We start from the raw sequence: 22,289 nt of genomic DNA on the forward strand, positions 1-22,289 counted from the left end.
ACTGCGCATTTTTTTGCTAGCCTTCGTGGCCGGGCTTGATACGGCGTTAGGGAACTGAATGAATGCGCGCTGAGGTCGTACACTCCTGTTCTTTTATTTTTACCTGATTTCTTTCGTTAATCGCTTATAAACAATGCTCATAAACGTCAGGCCCCACGCACTGAAACTCATTCCAAAATATCGAGGTGGCCGACTGCCGGATGACGCCCTTGGCGGCTCAAGGCGGAGTTCCATGAAAGGCGTACATTGCCTCCCTGGCCCCGATGGAAGCTTAGTCACTGGGTCAGTGCATCTTAATTGCCGACGGCCATTTGTTCATGGCCGACTTCTACGGCGTCGCGTAAGCGCCGGTTGACTAAATTGCAATCTCGATGCAGGTAGCCCGCAGCCATTTATTTGGACGCAGGTCGGAAATTGGCGCCGTGTGCATCACACAAAGTCGCTGTTATTGTTGGAGCGCTTCGGAGGCAGCGGACCTTACTCAAAGGTCGCCGCTGTTTTCGCGCGGGCCATGGCGGCGTCGCCGAGCGCTGGAGGACATGAATAAACGCGCTAAACTGACAACGTGAGTGCATTCAACGCTTCAAAGCTGTATAGCACAAGGTCTTGAGCAACGAGGGAGCTCTCTTGGGGCATTTTGGCAAACAAGGCGATCTGGTCTCCTCAAAACTGCCCAGGGCGCGAAAGAGTCCACCTCAGAAAAGGGAAAGCGCGTCCAAGGCCGCAACACTGCTCGCCGAGCCTGATCGAGCATCAATAAGCGGCGCAAGGACAGTCCGGATTAAAGTAGCGGTCTACTTCACGACCTTGCACTGCTTGCATTCTTCGGATTCAGAGACGCTCGCTGGGTGTGATACGCGAGAGCCTTGAGTAAAGAGGTCGCGACCCTTCTGACGGAGTGTGCTTTCGATCATTTGCATCTCTTCCCTCAGAAAAAATGAAAGCCACGAGTTCTGCCAACGGGCGTTTATCTTTGCCACACCAGATGGCCATCGGCAAATTTCTTAGTGCACAAATTGGTACATCTGGCACAAAATGGGATTAAAACGAAAGAACCCCTCACAACCCCCCTGGCTATTTTCGGCTCAAGAAAGAAAGATATTATACGATGTACCGCGATAAATATGCGCTTGCGTATTTTTTTTAGATTTTGGCTTTACATTTATGGCCTTTCCATTTGGCGTATAAGTTTGCTGCTTTCGCCTTTGCCTTTCCATTCCGCTGCTGCGCTGGCTTCTTGTGGGTGAAGGCTTCCTTAGGGTCGAGGTTTGTGGGTGGCGGCTCGTAGCTGGGCGATGCATTTTTACCGGTCGGTGCCCGGAGGTGCACCTACTAACGGGGTGCACCTACTCCGGAGGAGGCACCTGCAAGGCCCGGAGGGTGCCCTACTGTTGCCCCAATCCGCTCCGATACACTGGGGGCGCAAAGCGGTGGACGCTTCGCGCGCACAAAAACACAAACCATGCCTTTTTAGACGCCAGAAGACTATACTTTTAGCGCAGTAAAGTCGAGTACCTCCTTCCACAGTTGACTGCGACTAGGGCAAGGAAGCACATGAATGTGACAAAAAGACAAAGCAAATATACCAGACTCGGACTCAATATAAACTTATTACTCACAGGCGCGCTTTACAAGCAAGTGGCTTTCCGAATTTTTTGTGGTTTCTCAGGAATAACAAGGGTTAATACCTTACGTCTCTCCACATCATCGCTGAAAGATGCAATCAGAAAACGAATGTTCCTGAAAAGGGCTGCCGCACTGATGTCTTCCGCAGCTCCATTTTAGCGCGCTATATCCAACCTTCTCGGACAAAAAATTTGAATATTGAAAAATTGTAATATACAGTAGTGGAAATATTGAAGGTAATGTTTCATTCTTGTGACATATAGTAAAGTCTTTCTGTTAACGTGTTGCCATCGATCCCACCGAACAGTCAAGACTGCCATAGAAAACCAATGGAGAACGCTTATGACGCTAGGAAAACCGTTAGTAGAAAAACAAATGCAAGACTACCGTCTTGCGATCTGCGGATATATTGATTGTTATAGTGAAATCTTCTATTACATGGAAACATGCGTTCATAAACGGTCCCTCGCTCAAAAATGCTTTTTTTTCCCCAGAATTTCTGGGTATGTTCCACAGTCAAAAATAGACTTCCCAAAAGGCGTACTTCAATGTTAAACTTTTTCCAAGTTTCTGTCCTTATCGTCTAATATGTTGTAAATGTACACCATCTTGTTTTACACTCGACTCCGCTTATAACGACAGCAGTCATAACGAACGCTCGCTATTACGAACGAGGGCAGTGCGCAACACGAACTGCTGTGCTAGTTGGTTGTACATGGTTCAATTTCCCACAGCGCACCAAAAAAGACACGGACGGAAAGAAACACACCACAAAGTGCCGACCGGCGGTCGCCAGGGCTTTGTGGAGCGTTTCCGTCCGTGTCTATTGTGTACGGTGTGGAGAACGGAGGGCGGGGTATGTTACCGTAAAGATACGTATTGCGGCAACAGCACTGCGTATCAGACACAAAAATGACCTCGAGCTTGACGCATGACAGCCTGAGTTGCCTATGTGCCATAAAACCCGACACAACACCAATACAAAGGTGCACAATTCGGTTACAGCGAACGCGGAGGCGCTGTAAACTCGGCCGCGCAGTAGAAAACCTCTTCCTGCAGGAGTGCAGAGCAACTAGCGTGTCCTAGCCTCTGTGTGGAACTACCCCTCTTGCTATGAAAATAACGCTGTGACCCAAAGTAATGAAAAACAAGAAAATAAGTAACAGCTAAGAAATACGGGAGGTATGCCGACGAAACTTTTTACAATACGAGGCCGTCAGAAACGCATGTCCTGAAGGAGGTGGCTCGCACTGGTGTAAAGTGCAGTGAGCCACGCCTTAGCGGCTTTCTGTGCACGAACATGAACGGCAGTGAGCGGAGGTCCCCATTTGACATCAGGAAGACTCGTAAGGCCCAATGCTTTGGAAGCTGCGTTTACGTACGCTAAATGCACGACACAAAGGTTTCAATGTTGTGCTACTTTTTTCTTTCTCATGAGTGCGCCACAAGGCAAGTTTAGAGACAGCATGAGGATGACAGGCCACTTCGCTGTGTGGCTTGTTGAGTTCGAGCAAGATATGGCGAGAAAAAATTGGAAGGTCCTTCTCGTGCTCGAAAACCATACGGCGCACCACGTGCTGCCTTCCCTCACTGCGGTGAGCACGCTGTTCTGCCGCCGAACCCGACGAGCAAGGCCAGCGGCTTGACATGGGCGTAATTCACCTCCAAGGTGTCCTGTCGGCGGTTTGTCACCAGGGCATGCTCTGAAACAATCAGCCTATAACAGAGGTCCGCTCCGTTACCGAAAGAGCGGCGACGCGTGCATTGGCGAGAAATTTGCGGCAGACAACGCAACTCCCCCCCCATACGGTTTCCGGTACAATTTCACGGCTTACCGCTCCAGTGAGCGGCCACGCCCGCTTCTTACTCAGCCCTTGCGAAACCGTGGGCTCGAGTGAATTTTGACACTGGTGCGTGCGGAATTTGTGTACAAGACTTTTCTTTGACGTCTTCAATATCACCAAAATGCCTGATTGCTTGAATGATCGATATTTTTGTGCCACAGCAGCGCTGGGACACCAGTGTGGAGGATTGGAGGTGAATATCGACCTGCTCAGGTTCTTAACCTTGTGAAGTGCAGTCGCTGAAAACACCAAATAAAGGTCTTAAATTTCCAGTATTTTGTTACTAATGATGACTCATTGCACATATATAAAAATCTTAATGATTTTTTTAGAAATCGACCGTTAGACAGTAATTAATAATAGAATGTTTTGGTGGCTTCTGAATGTTTCATGACGGTAAAACCGCCATAGTCATCATCATCATCATCATCAGCCTGACTACACCCACTGCAGGGCAAAGGCCTCTCCCATGTCTCTCCAATTAACCCTGTCCTTTGTCAGTTGCCGCCACTGTATCCCTGCAAACTTCTTAATCTCATCCGCCCACCTAACTTTCTGCCGTCCCCTGCTACGTTTGCTTTCTCTTGGAATCCACTCCGTTACCCTTAAGGACCAGCGGTTATCTTGCCTTCGCATTACATGCCCTGCCCAAGCCCATTTCTTCCTCTTGATTTCAACTAAGATGTCATTAACCCGCGTTTGTTCCCTCACCCACTCCGCCCTCTTCCGATCTCTTAACGTTACACCTATCATTTTCCTTTCCATAGCTCGCTGCGTTGTTCTTAACTTAAGCTGAACCCTCTTTGTTAGCCTCCACGTTTCTGCCCCATAGGTGAGTACCGGCAGGATACAGCTGTTGTATACTTTTCTCTTCAGGGATATTGGTAAGCTACCATTCATGATCTGAGAGAACCTACCATATGCGCTCCACCCCATTCGTATTCTTCTAGTTATTTCCCTCTCATGATCCGGATCTGCGGTCACTACCTGCCCTAAGTAGACATATTCTCTTACTACCTCCAGCACCTCGCTACCAATTGCGAACTGCTGTTCCCTTGCTAGGCTGTTGAACATTACTTTGGTTTTCTGCATGTTAATTCTTAGCCCCACCGTTCTGCTCTGCCTGTCTAACTGATTGATCATGCTTTGCAGTTCTTGTCCTGAGTGGCTTAGCAAGGCAATGTCATCAGCGAATCGCAAATTACTCAGGTATTCTCCATTAACTCTTATCCCCAACTGTTCCCATTCCAGTCCCCGGAATACCTCCTGTAAGAAGGCAGTGAAGAGCATTGGCGAGATCGTGTCTCCCTGCCTGACCCCTTTCCGTATTGGAATTTTATTGCTGACTTTATGGAGAACTATAGTAGCTGTGCAGTCGTTATAAATATCTTCTAATATTTTCACATAACACTCTTCTACACCCTGATTCCGCAATGCCTGCATGACAGCTGAGGTTTCCACCGAGTCAAATGCTTTCTCGTAATCAATGAAGGCTATATATAAGGGTTGGTTATATTCTGCGCATTTCTCTATCACCTGATTGATAGTGTGAATGTGGTCCATTGTCGAGTATCCTTTACGAAAGCCTGCCTGATCATTTGGTTGACTAAAGTCCAAGGTTGTCCTGACTCTATTAGCGATTACCTTAGTAAATACCTTGTAGGCAACGGACAATAAGCTGATTGGTCTGTAATTCTTCAAGTCCTTCACATCTCCTTTCTTATGAATTAAGATAATGTTAGCGTTCTTCCAAGCTTCTGGTACTCTCGAGGTCACATTGCATTGCTCCTAAGGCTTTCTTTACTTCCTCCTTCGTTACTGGCAGGATGTCCCATTGCTGTGCTTGACTGCCTCCCTCAGTAACTTGATGATTACATTCGCTACTGTATAGATTTGTGTAGAACTCTTCGGCTAATTCAACTATCTTATCCATATTGCTGATGACATTGCCCTGTTTGTCTTTTAGCGCATACATCTGGTTTTTACCTATGCCCAATTTTCTCCTCACTGATTTTAGGCTACCGGCGTTCCTTAGAGCATGCTCAATTTTCTCCAAGTTAAACTTTCTTATGTCGGCTACCTTGCGCTTATTTATTAACTTCGATAGCTCTGCTAGTTCTATCCTGTCTGTGGAGTTAGACGTCCTCATGCTTTGGCGTTTCTTAATCAGATCTTTGGTCTCCTGAGATAGCTTGCTGGTATCCTGTCGAACCATCCTACCACCTACTTCTGCGGCGCACTCTGTAACGATAGCTGTAAGATTATCATTCATTGTTTCAACACTGCGGTCGTCTTCATCAGTTAAAGCGGAAAATCTGTTTTGCAGCGACATTCTGAATTCCTCTACCTTCCCTCTTAATGCTAACTCGTTAATAGCCTTTCGCTTCACCAGTTTCCTCCGTTCCCTCTTCAAATCTAAGCTAACACGAGACCTTACCATTCTGTGGTCGCTACAACGGACCTTACCGAGGACCTCCACATCCTCTACGATGCCAGGGTGTGCGCACAATATGAAATCTATTTCATTTTTAGTCTCACCATTGGGGCTCTTCCAAGTCCACTTCCTGTTTGCTCGTTTGCGGAAGAAGGTATTCATAATCCGTAAATTATTTCTATCTGCGAACTCTACTAATAACTCTCCCCTACTGTTCCTAGAACCTATGCCATAGTCACCTACCGCCTTGTCTCCAGCCTGCTTTTTACCTATCTTTGCATTAAAGTCGCCCATCAGTACAGTGTACTGTGATTTTACTTTGGTCATTGCCGATTCCACATCCTCATAGAAGCTTTCAACTATCTGGTCATCATGGCTTGATGTAGGCGCGTAGGCCTGCACCACCTTCAGCTTGTACCTCTTATTAAGCCTAATTACGATAGCTGCCACTCTCTCGTTAATACTGTAAAACTCCTCGATGTTGCCAGCTATATCCTGATTAATGAGGAATCCCACACCTAGTTCTCGCCTATCTACTAATCCACGATAGCAGAGTAGATGCCCGCCCTTTAATACTGTATACGCCTCATCTGTCCTCCTAACCTCACTAAGCCCTATGACATCCCATTTAATACCGGCTAATTCCTCCAGCAGCACTGCTAAGCTAGCCTCACTTGATAAGGTTCTTGCGTTAAACGTTGCCAGGTTCAGTTTCCAATGGCGGCCTGTCCGGAGCCAGAGATTCTTAGCGCCCTCCGCTGCGTCACAGATCTGACCGCCGCCTTGGTCAGTTGCTCCGCAGCCGCTGGGGACTGAGGGCCGAGGGTTAATTGGTTTGTTCATAGAAGGTTGTGGCCAAGTACTACACCAGGGTGGCCAAATCCTGTTCTGGTGAGGAAGTGCCTGCCATAATATAGGCAGGCAAATGAAGGAAATTGAAAGCAGAATTCAAAAACGCCCCATCACCCTGCCAAGGCACCATTAAAACCACAGAAATTATCGGCTGTTTTGTTGTTATGGTATGACGGTCTTTTGTATGACGATCTTGAAGCAGGTGTCATGCGTACAGATGTAAAATTTCAATAAATGTTGAACGGCTCGCAGAAAACATTTTTTTCACGTTTTTTTTCATAAAAAATCGTAAATTATGCAAAACATGACAAAAACATAATTCTTTGCAGTAGCACAAGGATCGATAAATAATGCTCCAAAGTTCAGGCGAACATGCAGATGTAAATGTAATATTTGTGAAACAAACTTCTTGTTCTATTGCACCAAGAAGATCAGTAATAATGCTACGTAGCTGTGGCAAATATACAGATATAAAAGGTATATTTAAGAAACGAACTTCTTGTTCTATTGCACGGATACGATGAATAATGTTCCGCAGTTGAAGCGAATATGCAGACATAAATGTCATATTTGTGAAACGAACTTCTCGTCCTATTCCACCGAGAAGAATAATAATAATGCTACGCCGTTCACGCGAGTATGGAGATGTAACTGTCATATTTGTGGAACAAACTTCTTGTTCTATTGCACCGTGAAGATGAATAATGCTCTGCAGTTCAAGCGAATATGCAGATATAAATATCGCATTTGTGCAATGAACTTCATATTCTATTGCACCGAAAAGATCAATAGTAATGCTACGCAGTTCTGAGAAAATGCAGATGTAAATATCATATTTGTGGAATGAACGTGTTGTTCTATTGCAGCAAAACGATCAATAATAATTCTACGCAGTTCTGCGAATATGCAGATAGAAACATATTTGTGGAACGAACGTCTTGTTCTATTGCACCGAGAACATCAATATTAATGCTACGCAGTTCTGGCTAATATGCTGACATAAATGGCATATTTGAGAAACGAACTTCTTGTTATATTCCACCGAGAAAGGGAACATGAACACTGACCTACAAGTCACTCAATATTGAACTCGTAGTTACTGTCGCTGGATTTGGCACTACACGTAGCAGCATGGACTGAAGTTGTGTCCACAGCTAGGTTCGGCTGTACATACTCAAGCTTTTGAATGCGTTCTCGTAAAAGCCTGTTGCGAAACCTTGTATGGACGTTTCCAAAATGTGACCAGTTTCGTTCGCAGCTGGCGGATGATGGTGCTATCTGCTGTAGTTCGCCAAGCAAGATGATCTAGCGATTAGTTTTTGCAAAGGCCTTGCAACCAGTTAGCTGGTGCCACATGCTTCGCGGTGTCCAAGACCCCTCTCCTGGACCAAATTCTTGTGGACGTCCTCTAATCTGCTACGTTGGAAAACAGTTTACTTATGTCCAGTGAAAGGCGCCCTGCTTGCACAGATATCCACTCAAAGCTGTCCGTAATCTGCGCATCGTCCAGATGCCTTTTTCTGTACATTGCATCCAGAAAGTCAGCAGCAATGTGTAGTGGTCGCAAACAAAGTTTTTCGCACCTGCTGACGCTTGTCAACGCGGAGGTCGCCAGGTTTGCTGCTATTTCGTTTGTGACGGAATGGAAGGCTTCTGCAACGTCGGACAGCAGATAATTTTCTGACTGTAGTCACGTTATGCCGACGCAACTAGTGTAATGAGGAGCAGCCAGCTTTGCACGGGCTTCCAGAAACCGTCTTTGTCCAAAACAGCTCCTCGCATGGACTTATTTACTTTGAGGTGACTTAATATCGCAGTCTGTTGAAGAGCTTCTTTGTTTCTCAATATGCTTTGAAGTGACTCAGTTAAGCCTCCCTAACTTGTTTTGCTCGAAAGCTTTAGAGTTTGCGATTTCCCTTTACCGTCTTTTGCTTCTTGTTTCTACTGCAACGTCCCATAGACTATGTGGGTACGCTTCACCTACTTTTTAACTTGCTTTGCCGTATGATGGACATCCCGCAATGTCTTCAGCTTGGACAAATTGGTCAAAAGCAAGTTTAGGCCGTGAGCCGCGCAATGCATTTGATATGCTCATATTTACTTGCCACAATGCCGCAGGCTGCTTGCATGTTGCTGGCGTTGTCTGTGACTAGCGTCACTTATTTATCGCTTCCCAGCGATTCGATCACTTTGCAGATCTCGGTAGCAACATACATCACCGTGTGACCATCTTGGCCTGTTTGAAGAGATGAGCAGAAAAATGGCGTTGGCGTAGACACGAGGAAATGCATGACTACCTCGCCACTAATATTCGTCCATACATCTGTCAAAAGTGTCAGACACGAAATGTTTCTCAAAGTTTCCTCAACGTGTTGCTTTACTCGCGTGTAATCGGAGTCCAGCAGAGGTCCACTCAGAAGTTGTCTATAAGGCAGAGAATACGATGGGAAAGGCATCCTGAAAGCTGTTCTGCAATGTTCATTTTCAGTCACAGAAAGGGGCAGATTAGTTGAGTAGATCGCTCGAGCCAACGCCGTCTCTATTTGGCTTTGCTGTTCTCGAGTCATGCGGTCTACAAAAGACGTAACATTCTTGATTTTTTTTTGCAATGGCTGCTCTTTATCGCGTCTGCAGGGTTGTGACTTGTTTCAATTGATGACTGAGCTGACACACAATCGGGATGCTTAACGTTTGTTTCCTTGCTGTAAATTTCCTTGATGTCACGCGGGCATTCCTTACACACCAACAGATGCCTCGTCAAACGTGTGGCATTCGGAAACCCATTCTGAACACTGTAACACTTGCTTACTGCTCGCTTTGTTCCGTCAGTGGACGTTTCGCACACAGAAAGCTGTTCCCAAACTTTTGATCGCGGGGGTACCATTGTCGCCACCAGAACCGATTACCACGTGAACGAAGTGGCATGCGCTCTGGGTACTTTTTCTTGCGTTTGTTTTTTTCAGGGTACAGAGGACATCACTGCGCAGCCCTGTCCACTTTAGACGATATATGCCGCAGTAGTTAGTGGTTTCATTTGGTCTCGCCTAAAGCTCATCAGATGGCAGTGCGAGTCCATCTCGCTTGATCTCGCTTAGTGTTACTGTATGGCCTTCCTACCCAATCTCAGTCGCCAACAAGCTAGGCTGGTATTTCGCTAACGCCATGTACGTGCGCAGCTGCCTCTTTTGTTTTGTGCCCTATGTGTCATGCTGCAAAATTTTCACCCATATTGTTCTACTGCAGTCCTGAGTTCAAGTACTAAGGTGTGTTAACCTTAGCCTGGAACATCTAGCACAAGCAGCGCAGGTAATTCGGCCAATATTGGATTTGGATGGTTTCACTCTGCTCCTTTGTAGGACCGACATTTTCCAATACATTTCCAATATTGGGCCAATTACCTGCATTGCTAGGCATGTGACCTGGCCTTCAACCCGCGTACTCTCAGCACGAACGTTTGAAAACGATTGCCTAGAACCAGCGAAGACGATTGCCCTCTAATCATTCAACGATGCATGCTGTAGTGCTTTTAAAAGTAAAGAAATAAACCTAACCTGAAAGCAGGCATTCATCAAAAACCTTGAAATTGTATTTAGAAATTTTCGATGCTGTCTTTTTTTCAAGTTTTTTTCCGGCTGCAAAAAAGAACGGAACAAAAGTGTTTTTTTCCCCGAAAATTTGTTTTTTTTTTCAGTCCTTCACATATCTAGCACGCATCTCTTCCACTTGACGCTTTGACCTCTGTTCAAGAAATGTGCTGTAGACGACAGTTTCTGTAGTTACGTTAGGAATTTATGTAGTTGTGCGAAGAAAAATTGAAATTATGCTATATTATGCTCACTGACACAGGTGACATTTGAAGTATTCCAGGGTTAAATATGGTCGCGAATCTCAATGCGTCGTCGTTTTACATTTTGCCCTCATTTCACCTCAATTTGCCCTGATACATTTAAAACACACACGTTGTATAAGTGTACATTACAGAGGGGAGGCGCGAAAGAAAAGAAAATCAAACACGATGCAGTAAATGCGCACAAAAATCCTTAAAAGCAAGCTGAAGAGGAAATGAACGGAGGCCAAGGCATATATCGTCACATAAATACGGTTTACCAGAAACTACCGGGGAGGTTCGTGTAACAAAAATACTGCTGTGCGCTCCTTCCTCTTATGCAGGCTCCGCATTATACACGAATATTTGCGTTTAGGCCAATTTAATGCTTAAAATACTAAACTATCATTGTTAGTGAGTGCATATTCTAAAGTTATTTTTATGCAGCAGGAATTTGTAAATTCTAAGGAAAAGTATCATGAACAATCGGTCATTGCAGTAGGTATGGTGCATCTAAGTATTCATAGAGACAGTATGAAGGCCTAGTAACGAAGGGCTTGCATGCATAATAGAAGGGTATTTTTTCCGGGTTATCAAAAGACGACCCGGAAACTTTTTCGAGCATTGGAAACCGTGTCCTATACTTCTCACCGTTCTAAAAGTAACTTTTTCGCGAGATAACGGTTCATAATCTGCGGAAAATGTGCGCACTTAGGTGACGCCCTCTTCTGTCCTTTATATACCCTCCCTTTCTTCGTGGACTAAGCGCGAACGTTTTCATAGACGATTGCAAAACATTGTTTACAACAATGTTGAAATAAATCTGATCGTCATTATTCGTAGCTTCTCAGAATAAAAAAAAAATTGTCAAGGAACAACCTACTGGGTCCTAATAGGATAACCGGGTGAATACTAACGTTAATAATATGTAAAAGCAAAAGCTAAAGGCCCGAAACAGTTTCCTGCAGAACATCGAATATAAGAGTAAGATAGCCAGAACATTGTCCACCAGCTGAAAGAAAGTGACCGCTCTTGATTAAGCAGCCGGCCATCCTCGTCAACAAAGTATTTGGAGTACTAACTACTCTCAGTTTTACAGCGTCTCTATCGCAAGGAACTTTGTCAGTGCCTTGGTAAATCTGAGAAAACTGCATCGCTTTGACTGTGAGTACTTAAGGAACATCGGAATGAACTAATTTAGGCAATCAGTTTGGTCCGGGGAAATGCCCGTTTTTTAACCTGAGGTGGAAAGTATTCAGGACTAAATTTCTCTGCTAAAAATTTTTTTATGCAATGTGTCACATTGTGTCAATGTCTTTCAGCCAACACATAAAAAATCATAAAAGAAGGAGTTCGAAATAGAATGAAAATTTTTCAGGAGCAAACTGTCAGCTGCAGTGTACTTAAAGGGCAATGCTAATGAACCCAATTAGGTAGGTGATTTCTTGACATTCACTTCTTATTTTTTTTATCAGCGCAGTCTGGTGGTTTGCGCCAGCGGAAATTTCGAAGCCATGTCCAATGCAATGCCGTATGAGATTCTGAAGCAAAGTAAGAATTATGTCAGTCAATGGAGCGCTAGAAAACCCAGCGCTTTCTTCCGTACAAAACCGAAATGGGCGCATGAGAGAGCCGGAAGCTCGTTGTAAATGCAACGTCCGTTGGTGACGTGCTGCGCTGCATTTCGAACTGCATGCACTACTGTACGACGTAAAGCACAATTATTTTGCTTCGCGGCTTGGTGAAACGAGAAGGAGTCATCGCCACCTACGTGGTCGTTACTTTTAATAGCGACGAAGCAGAATAATGCCCATTACTTGAAACAATAGTGCTGGCAATTCTAATTTTGCGCCATAATCATTGCAACGCGTCGCCAACGGACATTGCGTTAGCACAAAGTCTCATGCTTGCCTCATGCGCTAAGGCTTGTGCGGAAAAACCGGATTTCCTCGCGCTCCGGTGCTTTAGCAATGACTTTTCCTTTCTTTCAAAAACCCATATCGTCTTGCCGTGGCTCCGAACTGATCTTTAGCCCTAACCACTAGACTGCTCTTATTAAAGGCTACTTGCTGGACTAAGTTGTTATCCAACTAATTATGATTATTTTATTCTTTGCGACGTCCGCTGAGGCTCACATTGTGTTTGTGAAAAGATTTTCTTTAAACTCCTCTAATAGGCATTTTTCAAAGTGCTCCTTGAAACACCCGGCATCTTTAAATAGTATACATCGCGATGGTATCACTAGAAGATGCTGATAATCATGGAAAACAAGACTGGTTTATGCGGGTCTAACATCCCGAAGCGACTCAGGCTATGAGGGACACCACAGTAAAGGTTTGGTTTGGTTTTTCAGGAAAGGAAATGGCGCAGTATCTGTCTCACATATCTCGGCGGACACCTGAACCGCGCCGTAAGGGAAAAGGGAAGGTGAGAGTGAAAGAAAAAAAGAGGTGCCGTAGTGGAGGTCTCCGGAATAATTTTGACCACCTGGGGATCTTTAACGTGCACTGACATCGCACAGCACACGGGCGCCTCTTGCGTTTCGCCTCCATCGAAACGCGGCCGCCGCGGTAGGGTTCGAACCCGGGTACTCCGGCTGAGTAGCTGAGCGCCTTACCACTAAGCCACCGCGGCGGGTCCACAGTAAAGGGCTCATGTAATTTCGGCCTCCTGAGGATTTTTAACGTGCACTGACATCGCACAGCACACGGGCCTCTAGTATTTCGCCTCCATCGAAATGCTTCCGCCGCGGCCGAAATCGAACCCGCGTCTTTCGGGTCAGCAGCCGAGTGCCATAACCACGGAGTCACCTCAGCGGCTGCAACATAGGACCTTCCTTTTTTTTCGTAAACGGAAGTCAACCAGTCTGTCCTTGAGTTATCACGCAAATTCTTCGTCAGAAACAATGCGCGGAATACACTAACAAATAACTTGCCAATTTACGCACAACAATGGAGGAATATGTGGATTGATTTTTTTGTGGACCGTGGGGTTTTAGAGGTCCGAAATCACTTAGGCTATGAGGGAAGGGTGCTGTTTTTTATTTTAATTTTAATTTTTTTTGGAGCGACAGATGATCTGATGCAAATGCCCTGGCGCTGTAGATAGCGCCGGTTGTGCTGTCATGTCCTCTGTGTAATCGTCTTAAAAGTTAGCGCTGCTTAAAACTGCTTAAATTTGAAGAATAGAAAATGTATAACCAACTAGCCCCGCAACGTGTTTTACTGAGGGAAGAGAAGGCGTAGTGGAGGGTTCCGGGGTTCCAGGTGGTTTAAACCACGTAGGTTTCTTTAGGCTGCACTGACATCGCACAACACACCGGCATTTTTGTGTTCCGCTTCCATCAAAATACAGCAGCCGCGGGCGGGATCGCACGCGCGACTTTTGTACGTCAAAGCAACTAAGTCACCGCGGTGGGCAGAATATTTGGAACAGCAATGCCAGGATTACGTCAAGTTTTACCTGCCGAGGTCGCTAAGTGGCTATATAGTTTGGATGCTGGGCCGAAGGACCCAGGATCGAATCCGGCCCCGGCGGCCGCATTTAGATAAGTATGAAGTGCAAAAGGTCCGTGTGCTGTATCATGTCAGTTAACGTTAGAGAACCCCAGTTGGTCTAAACCATTCTGGAGCCCACTTCTCCGGCGTCCTTTATAGCCCATAGGCAGCTTTGGGAAGTAAAACCCCCATACACTAATCCCCTACACAAAGTAATAGTTTTCAAGCTTGGCAACACAAAATATAAGGCAGGGTATGAAACCTTATCGGCCGGAAAAGTAAAATGCACTCAGTTGTTTGCGGGAAAGGCGTTCGGAAGTCTATATAAATTATCTATTAGTATAGTATTAGTAATAGTAAATTATCTGTTAGTATAGTACTCTATTAAAATAGGGCGCATTGGTCTCCTGATCTCGTACTGTAGTGCCATGCACGGTAACCTGCCACCCTGCTTTCTTTTTTCCACTGATAGAATAGTATTCTAAAATTTACAAGGCTCTTTTGTGAATTTTAAGCCGATATGAAAAGAAACACCCTTTCGAATTGCGGTCGGAACACGCTTTTTGTAAAGACTTTAGCAGGTTAGTTTACGTGCGTTTCTTGTTATGTTTTATCGGATACAATGACCCGAAGCAGTTCGTGGTATGAGGGACGCCGTAGTCGAATGCTCCGGATAATTTTAACTCTTGGGGTTCTGACATCGCGCAGACATCGCACGGTACACAGGCGTCTAGCATTTCGCCTCCATCGCAATGCGACGGCCACTGCCGGGATCAAACCCGCGTCCGGCCTGCAGTCGAGCACCATAACCACTGAGTCACCACGGCGGCTTGAGTTTTCTCTTGTGGCGTTTGCTTTAAGCCTCAGCTGAATTACGCTACGCGACATACATGTTTTAGAGCGCAGCTCTTAGGCGCCAGTTTCTGTGTTTCGCGGCGTCTCCCGCCGTTGCCGTTACCGTTGTGCGTTGTAACCAGCAGCGGACACCCTTTTATGCTGCGAAATCAATGTAGCGAGAGCTTGGAAAGGAGAAAGTAAAAGCGCAACCTGCTCCCCTTCTTAGCAACCGGCGCGCCAGTGCGGGGTGCAGCTGTGCGTAGCAACCGTGACGTCAAACAGTAAGGGTAGAACAGCGCGCGCGCGTCGGCGGTGGCTGCTACACCGCCGCTCCTTCGCTAGACGTCTCGTTGCAGTCGAGGGGGTGAGACGCATGGCTCCGGAGCGGCCCAATTATTCCTCGCCAAGTGGCTCGGGGAAGCGGCAGTGGGTTGACCACAAGGCTTTCGTCAAGCACACTTTAGAATTTCCAAACTGTCTTCGGTATTGCCAAGTGGCTCGGGGAAGCGGCAGTGGGTTGACCACAAGGCTTTCGTCAAGCACACTTTAGAATTTCCAAACTGTCTTCGGTATTTTTTTTTTGAGGAAAAGAAATGCGCAGTACCTGTCTCCCACATCTGCGAAACCAATACAGCGGGGGCTTGGAAAGCAGAGGGTAAATTTTGTACATTGGTTTTTGAGGAAATGAAATGTGCAGTATCTGTGTCACACATCTCGGTGGACACCAGAACCAGAGGGAAGGCGCATAACTGCCCTCTTGGAATAGTGGACAACTCAATCGTGCTTTAAGCTACGTGGCGGTAGTGACAGATGTGCGCTGCATGCTTTGGCATTGACAACGTTGTACCAGAAACGCTGCCACCTGCCAGGGTGGCAGTGTGGGTTGGGGCTTTGATGTAGATATCAAGGCACGCGGGAATTTCTCGCCACTTATGCGGGAGAACATCCCGTTCCTCTCGCTCGTAACGGATCCCACAGCTATGACAACCTCGCGAAACACTTGCGCAGACCTCGCCTTTGAGAACCAGGCATTGGTGCAGCAAGTCAAGCATATATCTATCTATTTCTCTGTCCACAAAGCTTCCTTAATGACAATCAAGAACTGTTAGTGGAGCGTTTCTTGAAGAAGAAATATATATGAAAAATAACAAGTTGTCTGCAATTGTACATAGCCTCGAATTATTTACCTCAATCTATATAAAAGCTGATGAGCTGCGCTCAAATTTCGCATTAGAATGTAACGTAATCGTCGGCATTTTTTTCTTAGGTTCCTTTCTGACTCTGCTTGGTATCAAGTTCTTAATGCTTTAAATCACACGTTTTTAAACAGAATCTCGGAGCCAGGGGATGTCAGTGCCGTTGAAATCGACATATCAGGTTTCTAAGTGTACAGTTACGCATGTGTCATAGGCACGTGAGTAAAGTTTAAAGATGTGAAGTGATGCTCTTCAGAAGTAAAAACCTTACAAAGCCGACCTAACAAAGACAACCTTACAAAAACCTTACAAAGGCGAACAAAGGCACGGCTTACGACGAGTCTCGTACGAACTAGTTTTACCTATTTCATAGGTACACATATTTATAGTAAAATTACCACTTAGGCTACCGGTGACGGGGCCACGTCCTGTTTTCTTCTTCTGAACTTCTCTTGCTGCTCTCATGCGAAGCTATATTTTGATCAGTTATACTGCAAAAGCATCTATAAATGTGTGCTCAGCCGAATACAATGTAACTGAAGCGTCACTAGTGCACTCCCTGGCAGTTTTTGCAAACTTTTCTTTCCAAAGTTTGGTCAGCCTAATAGTCCAGCAGCAGCCCTTACAGAACAGATGATCGTTTATTGTTTGTGTGTCCTCCCAGATCTACATGACGGATACGAACAGTCACCGAAACCAAGGAGTATAGGGGATGTTTCTATTTTTTTTTAATTTGTAGAATAATTGCGCAATTGTTTATGCACAATTTAATAGAAAGCAGAAGAATAAACACCGCATGCCGCCCGTGAGATCCGAACCCACGATCTTCGGATTTCTCGTCACGTGCTCTACCAACTGAGCTCGACCGACGGCTGAGATATAGATGTGTGGTTTACTCGTGTTGTTAATTAGATAGCGTAAATCATGATGTGGGCTACATATACAAAGCTATCGCGTCATACCCTGAAGGCGGACCTTAAGTGTCCTCCTAATTATTAATTGTGAGGCCAGTGTGGAATATTTTAAGGGGCTGTTGTGAACATTTTGAATGGAATGATCTAATCTTCCGATGCACAGCAACACATTGATTTTGAAAGAATAAATTATTTCTCAACTACAAGTTTCATGATACAAGAGAACAGTAATCCACAAATAGACGCCACACTGAGAAGAACACAACTACGACAGGTTGAATAAGAACTGAACTACATTCAAGCAAGCAATCACATATACAGTGCAATGAGGCTAACAAAGTTGTACAAAAACGGAGGGGAGTTAAAAGCAGCAAAAGAACATAAGGAAGTTGAAAACACGCAAAAAACAACATACATTTGTAAAAGGAATGGTGACTGTTACTGCTCTGCTGCTCTGTTCGTTCTGGCCTGGGCCTTTACATCCCTGGATTTTATCTTTTGTTATTTTTTGTATTTTTACCTGTCACGTAATTCTGATTGCCCGCCACAGCTCTGTATACCTTCCCTCTGTTACCTTCCTCCCTCTCATTCCCCTATGTATGTTCCTGTTTGCTTGAATAAAGTTCAGTTTTTTTGTTCGAGTAAGTGTGCTCTTCCCTGTGTGGCCCCTATTTGAGCACTGCAGTTCTCTTCTCTGTTGCTTTCAACGTTTGTGCTGCATTCGCTTCAAGTAGTTCAAAGTCCCTTGAAAACCTGATGGAGTGTGTTCATGACAAGATAGTCTTATGCACATATTAATTGAATTGGCTTTTTTCTTTCAAAGAATAGCAAAATCTTGCTATGTAAAGGTGCGTCTTCGAAGCACAGGTCGGTGGTCGTTGATCGAAGAGCGCCGCTAAGGGCGCACTCCCAGGAGTCACTAAGGAAACAGAACCGCACTTCGTCGACCTCTTCGTCCCAGCGCTTGAAAGGCTGCCGGTCGTTCCCAGTACAGTTACCTCCCGCCGAAAAAGGAGCCATCCAAGCGACTTACGAGGACGAAAGAATGGACAGCTGCTGGTAGTTCCCATTACAGGTTTTAGAGTTTCGCCTGCATTTGCACGGAGTTGTTAAGACTACCAAAGAAATGCAATGCAGGAGCCATTTTTGATAACAAATAGCATAAAACTACAAACTTAACCGGCCACGATGGCCGCGTTTCGATGGAGGCAAAATGCAAAAGGCGCCCGTGTGCTGTGCGATGTCGGCGTATATTAAAGATCCCCAGGTAGTCTAAATCATTTCAAAGCTTTCCACTTCTTCTTCTTCTTCTCCACTACGGCACCTATTTCTTTCTTCTTTCACTCCAACCTTCCTCCTTTCTCTTTCGGCGCTGTTCAGATGTCCGCCGAGATGTGAGACAACCACTGCTCCATTTCCTTTCCTTAAAAACCATTTTTTTCCCCAAGATTGCGCATATATTGATTGTTATAACGCAATCTTACGATATGCGAAAAGCGTTTCCTTCTCACGGTAAGAGCGGGATGCAATACTAAGCGGATAAGCTGATATCTCGGCACATCTATGCACTGGAACCGGCACGCTAATACCTAGAATTGTCAAGCGGAACTTACAAAGGGTCCTCGGCGTACCGAATGACGGTCCCCTAGACACTGGTCAAATGTTTAGGGGAATCCCCCAAGGCGGAGTAGATTTGTAATAAGGGAGTAATTACTCATTGGTATCCACCCGAGCGCAGCCATACGGCTACAAAGAAAAAGCTGTATAGCTTTTCTTTGTAGCCGTATGGCTGCGCTCGGGTGGATGCCAATGAGTAATTACTCCCCTAGACACTATTGTGGAATACTGCAGGTGTTCCAAACCTGAACCTACGAAGGGCATGAAGACAGCATGTTCATCGGTCTGTTTTGTTTCTGTGCGCAGTGCTTGACTCCTGGGGAAAAATTCCAAGCGGGTTCTCCGACGGCAGCCTGGCCGAACTGGGGGACTACGACCTCTGCATTCGCCTCGTCGTCCACAGGACGGCGCGTACAGGCAGAGGCGCGCCGCTTTTCCGCGGCCAGTACTGCAGCTTCACCCTGGACCCTCCGCTGCCTCCACGGCCCACCGTCATAAGGAACAGCAAGCCCGTCATCGACAGCAGTAGCTTCGCCAATCACACGGTGCGACTACTTCCCTTAGAGCCTCATGTTTCCACTGGTGCCAGCTTCTCGCGCCTCCTTTTATGAGCTGTAGCTACTGTTCGTCATCTGTATGTCTAGTTTCCCACTTACACACCGATAGGTTGGGGAAATCTGTTTCCGTCTGGAAGACCTTTGGAGCCTTTATGCCGTCTCTGCTAGTGCTTCTTCAGCAGCTGAAAAATAATCTCGATCAAAAATATAAAAATAATTAGAAATTCCGCTTGTTTGCCGCCATGCAGTACTTCATGAAAACTGCATCGATATCGGAAAATTTCTGCTGAGTAGGGAAACTGGTGCGGCTACGGCGCTCACACCTAGTACCACTGCTCATTCGGGGCACCCAGATTCTGAACTAAGCTCACGTGATGCACGGCAGAGGAGAAAGCGAATAATTCCTGACGTCTGATGGCTGTCCTGCCTTAGACAGCTTAGGGGTAATGGACCTGGGGCTTCAGCGAGTGCTTTGAAAAATTACTAAATATACAGGGCTTAAAAAGAATGCAAACCTTGCCAGGAACCAGCTGTTCGTTTCAGGAGGCGTCAGTCATTTTAAAAACCACGCTAATAGTCTATCTAATGGACTAAAATTACGAATTAAAATTTCGATTAGCTCAGTCTAGTGTTTAGGTCTAATTTCGCACTCGTAGACTTGAAGAAGACGTTACTACGTCAATTCTAAAAATTAAGAAAAGGTAAATCTCTAAAAGCGAAACACAGTGCGTTATGATCGCAGGACACGCCCTGTCCACTAGTGACAGGTGCAGCAGGTATTGCTATACCTGCTGCACCCAAGCCGAACCACTTATACTACATTACCAGGAATTCGGAACAGGCGCTTCTAGTTTACTTGTCTGCCAGCACGGCGCGCATGGCATTGGAAATTCAAGAACAGCGCATTCATATCATCCGTTCCGTAAGAAGGCAAGTGAATGACATAGTGGCTTCAAAAGATAATGTGGTTGGCCGCTAGGCCTAGCGGCACTGGCTGGGCGCGGCCTCGAATTCCCGGTAATGTATACCGTGGCATGCATTTTGATTTTGATCGTCGCTTTCAAAACAATCGGCCACGCCTTAGCAGTGACTATGCATTTTCTCGCGCCAAGCGCAAAAAAAGCAAGAGGGCGTCTTTGCTTCTTCTCCACATAAATTCCTTCCTTGTTGGTATAAGAAATTTATGAAAGGGGAATCTTCGAAACGAAGAGTCACATGAAGACGACAGCACTATATCGGCGTCAAAGGCATGTTACTAACGCATCAATCAAAATCATATGTTGGGTCACAGCTGCCACTGTAATTTCAACCTGAGCCAGCCAGTATGAAGCAGCAGTAACGTCTGCGTCTTCGAGGAATTTACTGAATGCAGGGCACGCAGCATGAGCAATGGCATGATATAGCTATCCTTGAAAAATAATCCGCCTTTCCAACCCTAAACGGAAGATCACTAAGAAAGTTTTGCGTCATTATAGAATCTATACTGTGTTGTATACTGTTGTAATACTGTCTTGTATTACGGATGCACAGTCTTTAGTTATGCGAAATTTGCCCATAAAAAATGGCTGAGGCTTAACTTGGTTAACCCTGGTTAGATGCGAAGCATATTGATGGCTAGGTTTGGTAATACATGGCTTTCCTTGGTTGAATACTTGGTCATTTTAATACAACCACTAGAAGCCTTCGTCGTGGGGGAAGACAGCGGCATGGCTACAGCGGAACGCCGACTAACCCCAAGACGCGCGTTGGGTGGGCGCCTGGATTGCCACGGAAGCCGCGTCCGCCTGCCCGGTGGAGCGAGCGTTTCACCTACACCGAGTGTGAACGCGCGTTCGAAATGCGCGGGAATGCCGCTCGAGGACATTCCGGTGTCTGTGCGATGGCATCGTTCTCCCTCTCCCAGCGCGTGACGGCGATCTGTCGTGACGTCATGTGTCACGTGGTATGTCACGTGGTGTGTCGTCACTGTACCACGTGGTCTGCACGGCGTGCAACCACAGCGACGGCGCGAGGTGGACCCTCATCTTCCTCTGTCGTGACGTCATGTGTCACGTGGTATGTCGCGTGGTGTGACGTCACTGTACCACGTGGTGTGCACGGCGTGTAACCACGGCGAAGGGCTGTAGTGTACCTCCGTCTTCCTCTGTCGTGACGTCATGTGTCACGTGGTATGTCACGTGGTGTGACGTCACTGTACCACGTGGTGTGCACGGCGCATAACCACGGCGAAGGGCTGTAGTGTACCTCCGTCTTCCTCTGTCGTGACGTCATGTGTCACGTGGTATGTCACGTGGTGTGACGTCACTGTACCACGTGGTGTGCACGGCGCATAACCACGGCGAAGGGCTGTAGTGTACCTCTAGTAATATGCTTCGCATAAAAGGTAAGTCATCTTTATAAGGATGTTCACAGCTTCGCAGCTCAAGTCGTAACACACTGCGCTATGAGATGACATTTGAGGCTGTGCCTCTGGAACAGAAGGAAGCGGACGCATATAAGTGTAGCTCACCTGAAGCGCTCGGTGCGTTGGTGGTTGTACTGACGTGGATGAAGATATAGTAAAGCTGCAAGCAGGAGTGAATAGATGGAATCAAGGTCTCCGTCAGGTTACCTAGTTCCACAAAAAAGTTATTGCGAAATTCACACGGAAAACTCTACGAATTGCGCTCAGTAAGACTTCCGGAGATGAATGTTTGATTAATTTCTCTGCTTCGCATGAATATTCACGCACCTTCTCTTCATTATTTTGAATCCTGCACACGTATTGTGGTGGAAATAGGCAGTTATTGAGCTGCAGGCTTGTTCATTACACTTCAAATGCATTGCCTTCAGCAGAAATGTTTTCCTTCCAGCTTAGCGAAGTTTCACATGCATTCATTGTTAGCAGCAGCCATCTAATTTTTCTCAAACGATTCCCACGGTAATTCGGCAATTCCAGATTTTGTGCTTCGGATCTACATGTTGTATTCCACATTGTGCAAGCCTGTACCAATACCTACCAATCAAGGAGTGCAAGCGTGCTGCAGCAAGCTTTACAAACTATGCCTCTTCAAGACAGACTTTAAAAAACCTTTTGCTTTTGATGACAC

The 22,289-nt window shown here is 45.9% G+C and overlaps 1 protein-coding gene across 1 annotated transcript in view; it reads left to right on the forward strand.

Annotated features, from left to right (window-relative positions):
* The window catches only part of LOC149355855 (nose resistant to fluoxetine protein 6-like), a 102,698-nt gene that overhangs the window by 14,573 nt on the left and 65,836 nt on the right, over positions 1 to 22,289 (forward strand). The window contains exon 2 of the mRNA XM_089577704.1: positions 18,950 to 19,188. Within this exon, the coding sequence (XP_089433830.1) occupies positions 18,950 to 19,188 (239 nt within the window). The remainder of the gene's footprint in view (positions 1 to 18,949; positions 19,189 to 22,289) is intronic.

Source organism: Amblyomma mixtum, chromosome 3, assembly GCF_055824585.1.
Source record: "Amblyomma mixtum isolate Tamu chromosome 3, ASM5582458v1, whole genome shotgun sequence".
NCBI classification, from domain to species: domain Eukaryota; kingdom Metazoa; phylum Arthropoda; class Arachnida; order Ixodida; family Ixodidae; genus Amblyomma; species Amblyomma mixtum.